This window comes from Pezoporus wallicus, unplaced genomic scaffold, assembly GCF_028554395.1.
Source record: "Pezoporus wallicus isolate ANWC-B61680 ecotype Strahan unplaced genomic scaffold, APGP_CSIRO_Pwel_v1 contig_7892, whole genome shotgun sequence".
NCBI classification, from domain to species: domain Eukaryota; kingdom Metazoa; phylum Chordata; class Aves; order Psittaciformes; family Psittacidae; genus Pezoporus; species Pezoporus wallicus.
This window is the reverse complement of record NW_026641897.1, coordinates 197,996-212,678: the sequence shown is the minus strand read 5'-3', so window position 1 is coordinate 212,678 and position 14,683 is coordinate 197,996. Positions and strand designations below refer to the sequence as shown.

At 41.4% G+C, this 14,683-nt stretch overlaps 1 protein-coding gene across 1 annotated transcript in view; it reads left to right on the top strand.

Moving 5' to 3' along the window:
* Positions 1 to 1,074: 1,074 nt before the first annotated feature.
* Positions 1,075 to 14,683, top strand: part of SEC31B (SEC31 homolog B, COPII coat complex component) — a 34,037-nt gene continuing 20,428 nt past the window's right edge. Inside the window, exons 1-11 of the mRNA XM_057425742.1 lie at positions 1,075 to 1,196; positions 1,546 to 1,634; positions 4,248 to 4,371; positions 5,160 to 5,355; positions 6,120 to 6,215; positions 7,289 to 7,429; positions 7,898 to 8,040; positions 8,288 to 8,387; positions 10,370 to 10,531; positions 12,436 to 12,588; positions 13,331 to 13,561. Of these exons, the coding sequence (XP_057281725.1) occupies positions 1,556 to 1,634; positions 4,248 to 4,371; positions 5,160 to 5,355; positions 6,120 to 6,215; positions 7,289 to 7,429; positions 7,898 to 8,040; positions 8,288 to 8,387; positions 10,370 to 10,531; positions 12,436 to 12,588; positions 13,331 to 13,561 (1,425 nt within the window). The 5' untranslated portion in view covers positions 1,075 to 1,196; positions 1,546 to 1,555. The remainder of the gene's footprint in view (positions 1,197 to 1,545; positions 1,635 to 4,247; positions 4,372 to 5,159; positions 5,356 to 6,119; positions 6,216 to 7,288; positions 7,430 to 7,897; positions 8,041 to 8,287; positions 8,388 to 10,369; positions 10,532 to 12,435; positions 12,589 to 13,330; positions 13,562 to 14,683) is intronic.

Here is a 14,683-nt window from a genome sequence, read left to right as displayed (position 1 = left end):
GCTTTCTGAGAAGTCTCACATGCTGGTTTGGGAGGTATCAGCAGGTGGCAACATCTCCCTGAAAATTCTCATGTGGAAGAGTTGAATACTTGTGAATTTTTCTCAGGTAGCCGCAAGAGGTTGCTAAAGAGGGGCTTTTTGCTGCTTTAAGGATCGGGAGTCCTGCGCTGGATACATGGATACAGACATGCGCAGTGTGTAGAAGGATCACTTACCTAAGAGTTAAATCAGGATTTTTATATTTTTTCTTTTTTTTTTTTTTTCCTTCCAAACTGACACTTGTAGCCCAGCATCTGAGCAAAGGGCCACGTGATTCAGACCATGAATTAGCTGTCAGCACAGCTAATAAAAACAGTGTCAGGTAACCAAGGAGAAGTTAATCACAGCAAGCTGGCAAGATGCAGAGTGTTGTGCTGTACTCCCTGCTGACAGCTTTACTTTATTCAGCATGATACCATGATCGGATAGTTAGCAGCTCTGTTTAGCTAGAGTTATGAGACCACACTGCAGCCAAGCTCAAAAGGTTTTGAAACTGCACGAGAGTGACCCTGCTAGTCTGTGAATGACTACAGACGCACATCATTTATGTTGCTGACATGCCCAGAAGGCCTGGGCACAGTCTGGGATAGAGAGGTGCTGGATCCTTTTGCCTCAGCAAGAATGAGATCCTATGTGGAACAATAATTTGCATTTATTCTCAGTTTTGCAGCCTCCTGGCTGCCTGTTATTGATGTTTGAATTTCAGTTATCCTGCTACATTATTGCCCAACTAATCTCTCTCTAGTGACATGGGGAAGTCGTGCTCCCATTTTACAGGTGTCAGTTAATCCATTCAGGGTAAATAAAATGAATTGTTGTCAGAGCTGAGATTGAAACCCAGCAGCTACTTCTGGATCGTTTCTTCTCACCTCCTGCCGTTTACAAACTCAAGCAGAAAGTCAAATGATTTTTTTCCATTTGCTTCTCAGAGGAGTGAGAGCAAAGTACATTAACTGAATTGGCGCGTGCTAGCATTGCACTTTGTTTTCTGTTGCCACGTCACTTTTCTGCTTGGAATTTAGCCTTCCCTGAGATTCCTTTTGCGTATGTGTACACTGACATCAGCTTATTCAGTGAGAGCAACTAGTGCTTTGCAGACACATTTGTTTAAATTAGTTTCTGCAGCTCAGTTAAACCAACCTGGACTGAAGACCTGAGTATGTTGTTTAATGTAGATCCCATTCCTTTTCCTGAAACTCTTCTGTAATTGGAGTATATGAAAGAGAGAGCTATATATGAAACAAAATCTGGGGTCAGACAGCTGGGATCGTTTTGGGGTGTTTTTTTTTGTGTGGTTTTTTTTTTTTTTAATTAATCCCCCAAAATACCCTAATTAATTCCAGTAAAACTCTATTCACGACCTCAGGAAGTAGCTAGTAACTTCTTTCTAGTAAGAGCAAATTGTTCTCATGTTATCCTGGTAAGGGGGATATTTTGTTACTGGTGCAATTATTTTTGTGTTGATTTTATCTGCCTGTTCTAACCACTGTGTCAATTTTTTCCTAGAGCCTGGAAGATGAAGTTAAAGGAAATTGAGCGAACAGCTGTCCAAGCATGGAGTCCAGCAAACCACCACCCCATTTACCTAGCAACAGGTAAAGTTCTTCGCAGTTTGTTGACTACTAAAGTGTGAGTCACAGAGAGATCTTATGTACAGTTGGTTTGAACTTTCAACAGCTCCCACTTTAATAATCTCTGGAAAACCTACTAGCAATATACTGAGAATATTACAGCCTTTATGCTTTTTAAAGTGCCTGGTAGAGGATTACGTCTGTGCCAGACTTTGACACCTTAAAGGCTAGTGATTTTTCAAGGGATGGATACGTGGGGGTTTTGATATAACTTCCAGTTAAGTATGCATGAGCACTTCACCTGCGTGCCTTGAAAAATACTTGGTATGTCCATGGGGAGAAAAAAAGTTCGTTTTGGTCATGTTCATTCAAGCTCACTTTTACTCCTGTTCGTCTGCAGTCATTATCACTGGCTTGGCAATCAAATAATAGAAACCTCTTCTCCCTAAAGTTGCCTGTTTTGGTTAACATTCAATTTTCAATACTTCTGCAAAACCTTACATTTGAATTTTGTTGATATTATTCATCACTGTTAATTTTATTTCCTGAAGCGCAAAGTCAGTCTCTTTACTGAGTTGGCAACAGGTGAGTGTAGTGTCTGTGTGGAACTGACAGTTTGGATTGTTATACTGGGTTTGCATGGCAAGGTTTCGGTAGTGGGGGCCTACAGGGGTAGCTTCAGTGAGAAGGTGCTAGAAGCTTTCCCTGGGTCCAATAGAGCAAATACCAGCCATTTCCAAGACAGACCTGCTATTGGCCAAGCCCATCAGTGATGGTGGTAGTGCCTCTGGGATAATGTGTTTAAGAAGCGGAAAAGTTACTGTGTAGGAACAAATGCAGCTGGAGAGAAGAGTGAGAAGAAGCAGTTGTGCAGGCACCAGAGAAGAGATTCCCCTGCAGCCCGTGGTGCAGACCATGGTGAGGCAGCTGTGCCCCTGCAGCCCATGGAAGTCCATGGTGGAGCAGATCTCCACCTGCAGCCGCTGGAGGACCCCACACTGGCACAGGGGGATGCCCAAAGGAGTCTGTGACCCTGTGGGGAGCCTGCTGGAGCAGGGTCCTGGCAGGACCTGTAGCAGCATGGAGAGAAGAGTCTGTGCTGGGGCAGGTTTGCTGCAGGACTTGTGACCCCATGGGGGACCCAAGCTGGAGCAGTCTGTCCCTGAAGGACTGCACCCCATGGAAGGGACCCACACTGGAGCAGTTCACGAAGAACTGTAGCCCATGGGAAGGACTTATTCTGGAGAAGTTTGTGGAGGACTGTCTCCTGTGGGAGGGACCCCAGGCTGGAGCAGGGGAAGAGTGTGAGGAGTCCTTCCTCTGAGCAGAAAGGAGCAGCAGAGGCAACGTATGATGAACTGACCATGACCCCCATTCCCCATCCCCCTGTGCTGCTGAGGAAGGAGGAGGTAGAAAATTTGGGAGTAAAGCTGCGCCCAAGCAGAAGAGAAGGTGGGGAGAAGGTATTTTAAGTTTTAGTTTTTTATTTTCTCATTATTCTACTCTGATTTTGGTTATAAATAATCAATAAATTCTAAACTGATTTCCCCAAGTCAAGTCTGGTTTGCCCATGACAGTAGTTGGTGAATGATCTCTCCCTGTTCTTATCTAGACCCATACATTCATTATGTTCTTATGGGTCTTTCATTATATTTCTCTCCCCTGTCCAGCTCTCTCCCCTGTCCAGCTGAGGAGGGCAGTGATAGAGCAGCTTTAGTGGGCACTCGGCGTTCAGCCAGGGTCAACCCACCATAGTTGTGTGCCCAGCACTGCTATTTTGGTCTGATTTTTTTTCCTCAGTGATGAATGTCAAAAGAAAGTGACAAAATTTCAACTGTTGCCTTAAAAGCAACAGCACCGTTTTGGGGGTAGATGGTCTATTTTGTGTTTCTGTAATGAGGCCAGAGTTTTGATTGGACCAACAGTCTTGGCTTTCATCTGCTTTAGGTCAGAAACTGCAAAATTTCTTAATTTGTGCTGCTTTTTAATAGTCTCTTGGGCACTTTCCGTGCCGCAGATGTTACAAAGCATCCCTGTGGTAACTGAGTGACTGTTTGCCTGTCAACATCCTATTATACAATGTCAATTCAATTTTTAGCTTTTATTCTGTAAGCTGAAAGAAGGGAGGAAACCACCACTGGGTGACTGCTGTCTGTGGGTCATTGGGGTATGTTTAGTTGACTAAGGTTGAAGAACTTCAGCTGTAGACTAGGTTTAAAAGTTCTGATTAAGACTTCATGGTCATGGTTGAGGAGCAGTATACAGAAATATTTGGGATCATAATTGTATCTGGTTTTCATAATGTGACTGTACTTATCTGTTAGGTAAGGACTTAATATCAGGAGCTGTGGCTGCTTGGAAAAGGGTATATGAATTTTATCTATCCCAAGAGAGAAAGCTATTCATGCAACAGTGACCCTGGTGCCCAAAATTTATTGAAGAAGTTCTAATTTCTTTTGAAGTCTTTGTTACAGTTACTGGTCTCTCTTTCTGAGGTGTTCAGACATGTTCCCTCTTTGAACAGGTACACCAACGTTGTATCGGTTATGAAGAAATAGGTTTCCAGTGCCTTGCTCTTTCTGTAGCTTGTGCTCTTGAAAAAAGTGCCCACTTGTGTTGTCCTTGTACTTCTACTAGGAACATCTGCCCAGCAACTAGATGCATCCTTCAGTACAAATGCCACCTTGGAGATATTTGAGGTTGACTTCAGGGATCCCTCCCTGGACATGAAGCAGAGAGGAACACTTCCTGCCTCAAACAGGTACTAGAGGCTCATACTGATGTATCAATCAGTAGAACTGAAAAGGGCTTTCCTGGTACAAGAATGGAGGGGAGGAGAAAACATGTTGAACATGTTTTCAGGGTATAAAATGATCTTTTGCATTAGTTGACCTCAGTCTTCAAGAATGGAACATTTTTGTTGACACATTGTGTTGGGTGTAAAAGTAGAGCAGTTGGACCATTGGAGAAACCTCAAAGGACTTATACTGGTAGTCAGTCAGTAGAGTCTTTCTGTCAGTTTGCTGAGATTAATGATTTCCAGTGAAGACACTAGAGGCAGATTGAAACTTACTTTCCAGCTTTTTTAGAAAAGGTGACTTCTTAGGCTCATCAGTGTAGATGATGCTTGCACTCAGCGTAAGAAACAGTCTTGATTTCTAGCTAGCATGTTCATAAAAGTGGTAAACATAATTTTCAGAAAATAGCTCTGAAAAGAAAGGGACATAGTCCTCTAATCTAATTTTCTATACAGTGTAGGTTAGAGGATATCACCCATCAAATATCATATGAGAGCCTAAACATTTTAAACAAACAAAACTAGCTCTTTCTCTGTAAGTTCTCTTTAAAAGTCTTTGGAAGGAAGCTCATTTCTCTTCTTGCATGTAAAAGCCATAGTCCTCTTAAAAATGGAAATGGTTACTTAAGGTGCAGACTGATGGTTATGTTTGATAGGTTGGAACATGGATGTGTTTTTTGGTAATGCAGAGGACATCTTGATTTCCACCAAATACTGAGGCCTATGCCAGCTTTTTTTTTTGTATTTTTTAGGTTTCATAAACTGATCTGGGGTAACTTTGGAAATGGGTCTCCAGAGTCCTCCGGAGTGATCATTGGTGGAGGGGATAATGGTGTACTGACAATGTACAGTGTGCACCACATCCTGGCTTCAAAGGGCGAGCCTGTAATTGGGCAGACAGAAAAACATTCAGGTCCTGTTCGGGCTCTTGACTTCAACCCTTTCCAGGTAGGCAACATTAACATAATCAAGGGAATGTTAACCTCCATGTTAAGAAATATGTTTTCCCTTGAGTATAGTGATTTATAAATTGAAGAAACAGTTCTTAACTTGAAAGAGGCATGGTAGTTGTGACACAAGGCTGGTTTGGGACTCTGATTTGGGTTCTGTTCACAGCTTTGCCACTGAATTCCCCAGTGACCTTGATTAAGTCTCTTATCTCCCTGTAAAATCGTGTCTTGTAATACTGTAACATGTTAGACCATTGCACATTTGAAATCAGAACCTCTTTTTTTAAATTTGTTCAGTTGGTGTTTAATTCAGTGGGGCTCTGATCACACTTGAAAGGACTGCAACATAAGCAAGTAGTGAACAGAGCACAGTTCTTGTGGTAACACAAAGGCAGATTGAAAGTTGTCTGCAGACCCTCGTGGGAAGCCTGCATCTTCTCAGAAGAAATACACGTGGTGCTGGGGTGCAGGGCAAAGGCTCAGCTGGCCAGAGGCAGTGGCTTGCACCCCTGTGCCAGAGTTTCATGATGACTAACAGCAGCCACCTGCACATGTAGCTTGCTAGGCAGATTTTAAACTAGTCTGTACCATGGCACAACTGAAGGCACAGGGGCCAGAGATGTGCTTAGTTTATAATCTGGTTATTACCTTTCTTCTTACCAGTGGCTGTAAAATGCAGTTCTTATCTGACACTTATTTGTAAGAAATGTGTCCTTTTTCCTTGTGAGCAGAAACTCAGCTTTGCTTTTCTTTCTTCTACAGAGTAACCTTTTGGCTTCTGGAGCCAATGATTCTGAAATTTTCATTTGGGACTTGAATAACTTCAGTGTGCCTATGACTCCAGGGGCTAAATCACAGGTAAAGAAGTTTTCCTCTGGATAGTTTCACCTCTGCAGTTGTAAATCTTACTAGGCAAGGCAAAAAGATGTGAGTGTGTGGAGTCATCCTTGTCTAGTCAAGCTGTGAAGGGAGAATGACCTTGATGTCAGAAGAAAGAATAATCAGAAGTGACTGATTAGCTTCATTCTGGGGAGGTGGAAGAGTGTTGTAAAGGGAGGGGGGAGGTAGGCTGACAAGTGCTGGAGTGATGCACTTTGCATGGATGGGTAAGCTCTTTGTGGATTTGAATCAAGTAACTGACCAGTTTATCTTGTGATCCAGCTGGGGCATGTGTGATGGATTAAGAAGGTTTATTGGGCCTTCTCTGAGGGATGAATTTATTTCAGGCTTCAGCTGAAGCTTTTCATATCTCATGAAAGTAATATCCATAGCAGAGTCACTGAGCCATTTAATGCATCTTGGCTATTACTCCCGGATAACATTTCCCAAGTTTGAAGAGGAAGAAGCTTCTGATATTTTGGTGCTGATAGTGCTATTCAGGGCAATCAACTCCTGAAAGTGGAAAAAATCATAGTAAACTTGCCTAAAAGCAGGCCATGTTTTGCCTCCAGTAAGCCTCCTGTTTGTTTCCTTGCCTATGTCCTTGTACTGCGGTAGATACTGTAACAACAATTAGCCTTGAATGCTTCATCATTTTCCATCTCACTGCACTCCTGAAATGTTGCACACATTAAGTTCATCCCCGGAGTCAGGGTAGAAGCATCTATGTTCTCTCAGCTACAGTTCTCTATGGACTGATTTGTAATACGTATGGTCAGTGCAGAATCCAGCACCTGTCCCCAAAATGCAAAGGTGCTTTTCCAGGTGATGTTCCCCCATAGAATTTGACTGTCCACTATACTTTCTGAGTAAAGGACTTCCTGTGCTTCCAAGTCTTTCTGCTCAGTGCTGCTGCTACTTCCAGCTGATCAGTGATTGAAGAGAGAAGTCTATATATATCAAATCCCTTAGTTAGGCTAGTGACAGAATCCTGTGATTAGTGTTCCCTCAGCATGGCAATAATGGATGTGTGGCCTTTCCTGTCTTGGCAGCCTCATGAAGACATTAGTGTGGTGTCCTGGAATCGGCAGGTGCAGCATATCCTGTCATCTGCTCACCCAAGTGGCAAGGCTGTGGTTTGGGACCTCAGGAAGAATGAGCCTATCATCAAAGTCAGTGACCACAGTAACAGAGTGAGTGGAGGAGAGGCTGTAATTCTAACCAGCTTATGACATGCTGCACGTGACTATGAAACAGTGGCACAGGCTCTTGGGATCAAGTATTTTTACTGTGGGAGCTGTTGGTTTTCCTAATATACCTCTTTTTGTACCTAATGAAGTGGAGAAACAAGACCCCTCACTGTTCTTAAAATTAAGGCACCCTTGCATTCAGTTTCTGTGTTCACAGTTCATTTATGAGAAGCCTCCTGTGATTTAATTCCAGCTGTCTTCCTAGGTCAGCTTTCAACTTCTGTATAGTTAGTGGGGTTTTTTTTTTTTTGCTGTGTAGTGAAGGTAAAAATACTTCCCACAGCAAGATATTTCTAGTTTTTCTTTGTCTTAAGCATTCTAGTCAAGTGCAGAATGATATGGCTCTGGGCTATTTGTGCTATTGCCAACTTGCTTTGCTGAATTTTCAGCCTATGCTGTTTTTGTCCCTAGATGCATTGCTCAGGAATGGCCTGGCATCCAGAAGTTGCAACCCAGCTAGTCCTTTCTTCTGAGGATGACCGCTTGCCAGTGATCCAAATATGGGACTTACGTTTTGCTACCTCTCCTTTGAGCCAGCTGGAAGGGCACACAAGGTGAGGGTTTGCTTGTTGTGTGCCTCTTCAAGAATCTCCATCTTTAAAAGGTAGATGTTTGAGAGACTGGACTTAGGAGACCTATAATTTTTTGCTAGGTCTGCTTTGTTTCACAGATGAATGTTTAATGGTAGATGAGAGCTAGTATTTCTGAGCTTAAGTACCGGTGCATGCTATTTTCTTGGTAACAGGCTGGGCAAGTGGACTCTGTATGAAATATAACTTTTTTCTTTCTGATCTATTTTAGGGGAGTTCTCTCTGTCTCTTGGTGCCAGGCTGACCCTGAACTGCTGCTGAGTAGCGCCAAAGACAACCGGATCTTGTGCTGGAACCCAAGTGTGGGGGAGGTACATAATCACAGCTCTAAGTACACGTGGTCTGCTTTATAGAGTTGTGTGCTGTTCTGTATCCTTATGGAGTGCCAATGAATTTCTTCTAGTATGTCTTCTACATTCTTCCTGTCTGGTGTGAATGTGAGAGTGTTGTCCTTATCCAAACTGAAAACAACAGAGACAGGCAGAGATTTTCTTTGCTGTATCTGTGTCAGAGACTATAGAAGGAAGAAAGCTTTAATTAAAACTTGATTTCAGCTAATTATGATTACTCTTGTTATGTTCACACTTGAGTGTTCTGTGCGTCCTTTTGATTCTTCTTCTTCTAGGGCAGTAAGTTTTTGGGGGAGAAACTTGAATGAGAGCGAGGAGCATTTGTTAGGGTCATTGAGAGGGGAACAACATAATTAAATGTGTGTGAACTTTATTCATAGTGCAGTGGTTTCACATGTATGTGCTTATCTAGTCATATATCTCAAAACTGCTCTCTTTGAAATGTTTATAAATCACCTGAATTAAAACAGGACTGTGTAAAAATTTTTTTGCACACCTACTCTTTCAATGCAGAGTTTCTGGATAAAACTCGATTTTGAACTTTGAACAAAATTCACGCAGTTGGTCTTGGTGATAGCATAGTGAAAGTACTCTCGCAATACTGAAAAAGTTCAGCAGGAGCCCCAGGCTGGATTTGTTTTGTGGGACAATTTCACTTAGCCTTGGAGGCATGGAAAAAAAACAACAAACAAACCCATTTCATAAAATGCATGAAATGCTGCTGTTGTGGTTTGATGGGGTTTGATGCATTTCCAGTGGTTAGAAGAGACTCAGACTCTGAAGCATTCCTGATGTCTAATTTTACAAAAGTCTTTTTGCTGTGTTATAGCAGAAAAATCTAAAAAAAAAGAAAAACAGTTTTAGTGCAGCTGGCTTATCTTTATGCATGCTGCTGTAGATTTGCACTCCAAATTCAAGTTAGACATATATGCATGAACTATTGTTAAGGGACTTCTCCTGATTTGGTACTAATGAACAGAAGATTTTCAGTTGATACAAGAATTGGAAAGGTTTTCAGTAGTAAGGACAGTGCAGTTATAGAATGCCTGGTCTGGTAAGTTTGGGGAAGGGTTGATTTCTTTGTGTATTGGTGGATTGTGGTTTTGTTTGTTGTTTGTGTTTTCTTGGTTTATAGTTTTTTTTGTGTAGCCTTTTTTTTTTTGTTGTTGTTAATTCGCAATCTGCATTTTAATATAAGCAAATGCAAATTTTTATACCTGGAACAGACAACACAGATCATGTTCCTACAGAAAAAGAAGCTGTGGTTCTCTGTGCTATGTGCATGTGAGGCATAAAGGAAATCTCTTCATTTTGCAGACTGGAGGTTCAAAGTCAAGGTTGTGTTAGTGGGTTGCCCAACATCAGGCAGGAAGTCTGTGACTGGGTCATGAATTGAACTTTGGTTTTTTGAGTACTCGACCAGAAACTTGTTGGCTTTGATGTCCTTCATAGTTCATCTACAGCTGTTAAAGTCCTCTTGTTGTTTTACTTTTTTTTCTATAGACATGTTTTCCTTGTAAATTTTTATTCCAGACTATTCTTTCTATTTATATGTTCTTGCTGATGACACCTTCTTCCTCTTCGGGCTTCTGTTTTTCTTGTGTTGTTTTATGTGTGTCTCCCTTGGTTAACAGCAGGTGTGACAATATTATACCACTCTGACACTGTAGTACTTAGGAAGCAGAGCAAAACTGACTTGTTGCTTTTGGATTTTGTTATATATACAACAATCAGAATCCTGTTGTATATCAGCTTTCTGTGTCTTTCTGCTTTTTGGGCTAAATGTGCTATAACTCAGTTGCAAATGTGTCCTTCAAGAAGCAAAAATAAAAGATTCATATACAGTGGTGATATGCAAATAAGGTGTGACACACTTGCTGTGTCACATTAATTTAGGGAAAGTGTAGGACTAATGTTGTGCATCTGCCTTCTTTCTGTGATAGATGGTTTACGAGTTGCCTATTCGGAGTCAGTGGTGCTTTGATGTCCAGTGGTGTCCTAGGAATCCTTCAGTCTTCTCTGCTGCCACTTTTGATGGGTGGATCAACATTTATTCTGTTATGGGTGGGAACTTAGAAGCTCAGCAGAAGACGCAGGCTGACAAGGTAAAGTCCTGTGAACGTGTTATGGCTTGACAGATTGGCAATTACTCACCTGACTTCTGAGAGCGCTAGAAGCACATGTGTAACAATATGAATTTTATGTGATGCAGTCTGTTACATCCACCAGGTTGGATAGTTTCGTGGTGTGGGAACCAGTGTGGGGTTCTTAATATCCACCAAGTCCCAAACGGACTACATTGCTCTGGACAAAGGTGTCTTCGTATTTCTTGTAAAATTCATTAGTGTGTAAAGACAACCAAGGCCAAGTGTAGTTTTAATGTTACATATATTTTATGGTTATTGCTACTAGACTAAAAGTAAAGCAGCACGCCTGTTAGCAACAAGTTTGTCTTGTCATCATGTTAAATACATTGATATTAGTTGATACAGTATGTGATTCTTTATTAGTTTAGAAGATAATTTTAAGACATAGTTTATAAGACACTATTAGCAATTTTCCTCAAGTCAATTTACTATAATTTGGAGCATAAATATTTTGATACTGAAACCCATTACTTGGCCAATGAATAGATGGGCAACCTCTGAACAGATTAAATGTCAGTACTGTCTAAAATTTTAGTTTTAATCTGGTGTCTAGTCTTTTAATTCCCTTCCTCTCTCCCAGCCAACAATTCAGGTTTTAAGTGAATACATATGAGCTGGCATAAGTGTTATTTATATAGTAGTTTACAGCTGACTGAGTTCAGTTTCATAGGATTTGCAAGAGGTAGAAAATACTTTATCAAGCAACAGCTGTAGGAGATTAAGGATTTATTTAACCCATGGAGAATTTTCTTTCTGTGCATTCTTCGTGATCATGTACCGCACTTCCACTGTTCTAAATTTGAGAGCAGTATTGTCGAATAACTCCTAGATAAACAGAATAACAAGTAAGAACACAAATAGGAGAAGTCTTTTCTCCAGATTTCATGGTATCAGGACAGAAAGTCTACCGAAGACCTGGTGATTAATGTTACTGCTACCCTGGTTGTATGTATTTATTCTTCGAAGATTTAGGCTGATTGATCTGTTGGGTATAGCTGTTCCTTCAGGAAATGGTCTTTCTTTGGAATTGGTTTCCCCTCAAGAAAGACTTGAAAGGCAAAACACGTAGGTCTTGTCTGTGATTCTTTGGCAGCCTTAGCTTGATCAGCCTTCCTTTAGTGTATGGTGCTTGGCTCTATTTTGGAGCTATGCCCTGTGGTCCAGTCCGACTTGAAGAGAGTTATCTTTAGCAAACAACAAATCTTGAACAGGATTATCTTTAGCAAATAACAAATCAATACCAACAATGTTAAAAATTAAGAATGCTTTTGAACAGCACTGTATGTATGCTTCCTGACTTCCTGAGTGTCAGAAATCCAGATCAGGGGCCACTTTTAATGTTTTTTTGTGTAGACAAGAAAGTCTGGAGAGATTATTTCACTAGCTTCATCTAAGCTATAAAAGCTTGAGATGGTCCTTAAAACTAACCCATTTGAAAGACCCCAGCAACAGAAAGGGAAACAGCATTCCTGTCTGAGAAAAACAAGAAATAAATTGGACAAATTTTGATCATGTGTTGCCACTGTCTTGCATGAAACAGTAGCTTTGTAACTTCTGTGTTTTAGCTGGATGCTAGGCCAAGCAATGTTTGTTAGGGAATTTGCATCTTGCAAGGGAAGAATTACTTGAAAATCTCAGAGGGTGAAGCTTTCTTGACAAATTATGTCTGGAACTGTTTGGAAATAGAATTCACCTCACAGAGGGTCTTGGTGGTACTCCAGTAAGAGATGCTGTAATAGCCTACTAGCCTCTTTCTTCATCAGCAGGGAAAGCAACTAATTACTAAGCAATAGTTTTTTAGTGCTTACTCTGTGCTGAGAGAAATTTAATTATATCTTACTTCTTTCTCCATCTGATTGTAGATTTCTTCCTCCTTCAACAATTTGGATCCCTTTGGGACAGGACAGATCCTCCCTCCTCTGCAGGTGCCGGAGCAAGTAGCTCAGACCACCTTGATTCCACCATTAAAAAAGCCACCCAAGTGGATTCGCAGACCAGTGGGGGTTTCATTTGCAGTAAGTGAATGGATCATCCTTAACTTGAAATGCAGTAGATGTGTCATCTTGCAACATAGTCCTTTTCTTTCCCTAGAGAAACCTTTATCTTCCCATTACTAATTGTTTTAATGCCTGTTTAAGGTGCAGTATGGGGTCCCATGCAGCTCAACATTCAGCATTCAGATGTATTTCCAACAAGAGAGTCCTATAGCAGAGAATGGGAGGTTATAAGTAGGAGTTAACAAAGCTAAGGAAGATTCATAAAAACTGTTCTTGTAGGCTGTAACATGCATTCCCATTCTCCTGTCTCTTTCCCCTTCCTATCCAGGTATTTAATTTTCTTCACTTCTTTGTTCCTAAATCAAAAGGCTGAATTGTTCTTTTGGCCTGTGGCTTGACTTGTTCTCTGTCAGTTTAGTGTGTGACATTTGCATTATAGTTTTTATCACTGCAGCCTTCCTCTCCATGTCAGAAAAGAGCAAATGGTTCCAAAGGTTACATTTCCTCTATGCCTCTCACACATTTGCCATTGGCTGGGCCTGATAGCACATACACAAGTGTCATGGTTTTCAGTTTTTAGCTGAAGGGCTTGTGATGTGAGCTCTCCCTGTGCCCCTACCATCCATAAACATTGAACTGTTTGGGTTCGTTGTGATCACAGCTTGAGCTTGAGTCTGCCTTGCTAAATAAAAAGCTGAATGAATTGTGTTAACCTTCATTTGTAAGAGTGCTTACTGTGTCTGCCTCTTGTCTTTCTCAGTTTGGAGGAAAATTAGTTACCTTTGGTCTTACCAAAGCTCCTGGACAGCATATGCAGCAGACTTACCCACACCAGGTATTCATCAGTCAAGTCACTACTGAAACTGAATTCCTGCTCCGATCCAGAGAACTGCAGATGGCCTTGCAGTCAGGGAACCTTCTTGATTACTGCCAGGGCAAGATCCAGACAGCCAAGTTTCCATTTGATGAGAATCTTTGGAACTTTTTGAAGGTAGGATGACTTTGAAACACAGAGGTCAGTTCTTCTGCAGTCCTGAGGTGGAATGTGTTCATTATGGTCCTCTATAGCCCTTTATATTGCTGTTCTGTAAGATATAAAATGGAACTGAATAGGCTGTTTACTTACTCATCCAAAGGAAAGCGTTTGCTTTTGAGGTCTTGGAGGTTGTCTTATTTTTCAGTAGGAATGGGCTTTTCAGTGGACTCATCTGGACCTCCTGTCAAGGTACTAAACTGGATTTTCTCATCTCAATCCACTACCAGGCTGTATCTGCCTGCTACCTGTAGAGTTCTTATTTCTCAAGGCAAAGTCCAAATAAGCAATGAGATTCCCCAGTAATAAGGGAGAGAGCTGTGGTGCCATGAGGACTGACTGTAGCCCTACATAGGACGATGGTTTCGTTGACAATTTGGTAGTATGGAAGAGTTTGGTAATGAGGAGTGGCCGCTTTCTTGTAGAGGCAGAGCTTAGCCTTGGAAGAGCCTTACAGACACTTACTTATTGGCAGACTATGTTTGGCACAATATTGGTATCTTTTCCACAGTGTTACATTTGCATGGGGAATCAGATCTCTTGAATAGGGTAGCCAGGGGTTATCTACGTGGTGACAGTAGTCTTCATTGCAGGGGTCATTGCAACAATGTCTTCAGCTGCTTTGGATGAGATATGTTGAACTGTCATTCTAGTGAATTGTAATCCAGCTGGCCTATGGTCCTGTGAGACTACTCTAGCACATACAAGACTTATTACTATTTATTGTCTTAAACTACAAACCAAGCTTCTGTACAAAAGACTGCCCTGCACGACCATTTTTATATCTTCAAGAACAGTTTATCAGTCCTGTAGTAGGAACAGCCTGGGACTTAATTGAGACAAATTCTCCTTGCAGAATGTTAGCCATGCATTAAAGCATACAAATAGAACCTATCAATTAGGTTGCTTGCAGCCTGTGGGGATCTCCAGGACTGTCTGAAGCCCCCACCCAGGGAGCTTCTGTGCCAGTTAACTAAGTTTTGTGAAGCTGTCTAGGAGTTCAGGCAAGCACCTTGTCTTGGTTTCATCCAGACTCACATCAGTCCACTGTTTCTATGCAGAGATTAGCTTGGTAATTCA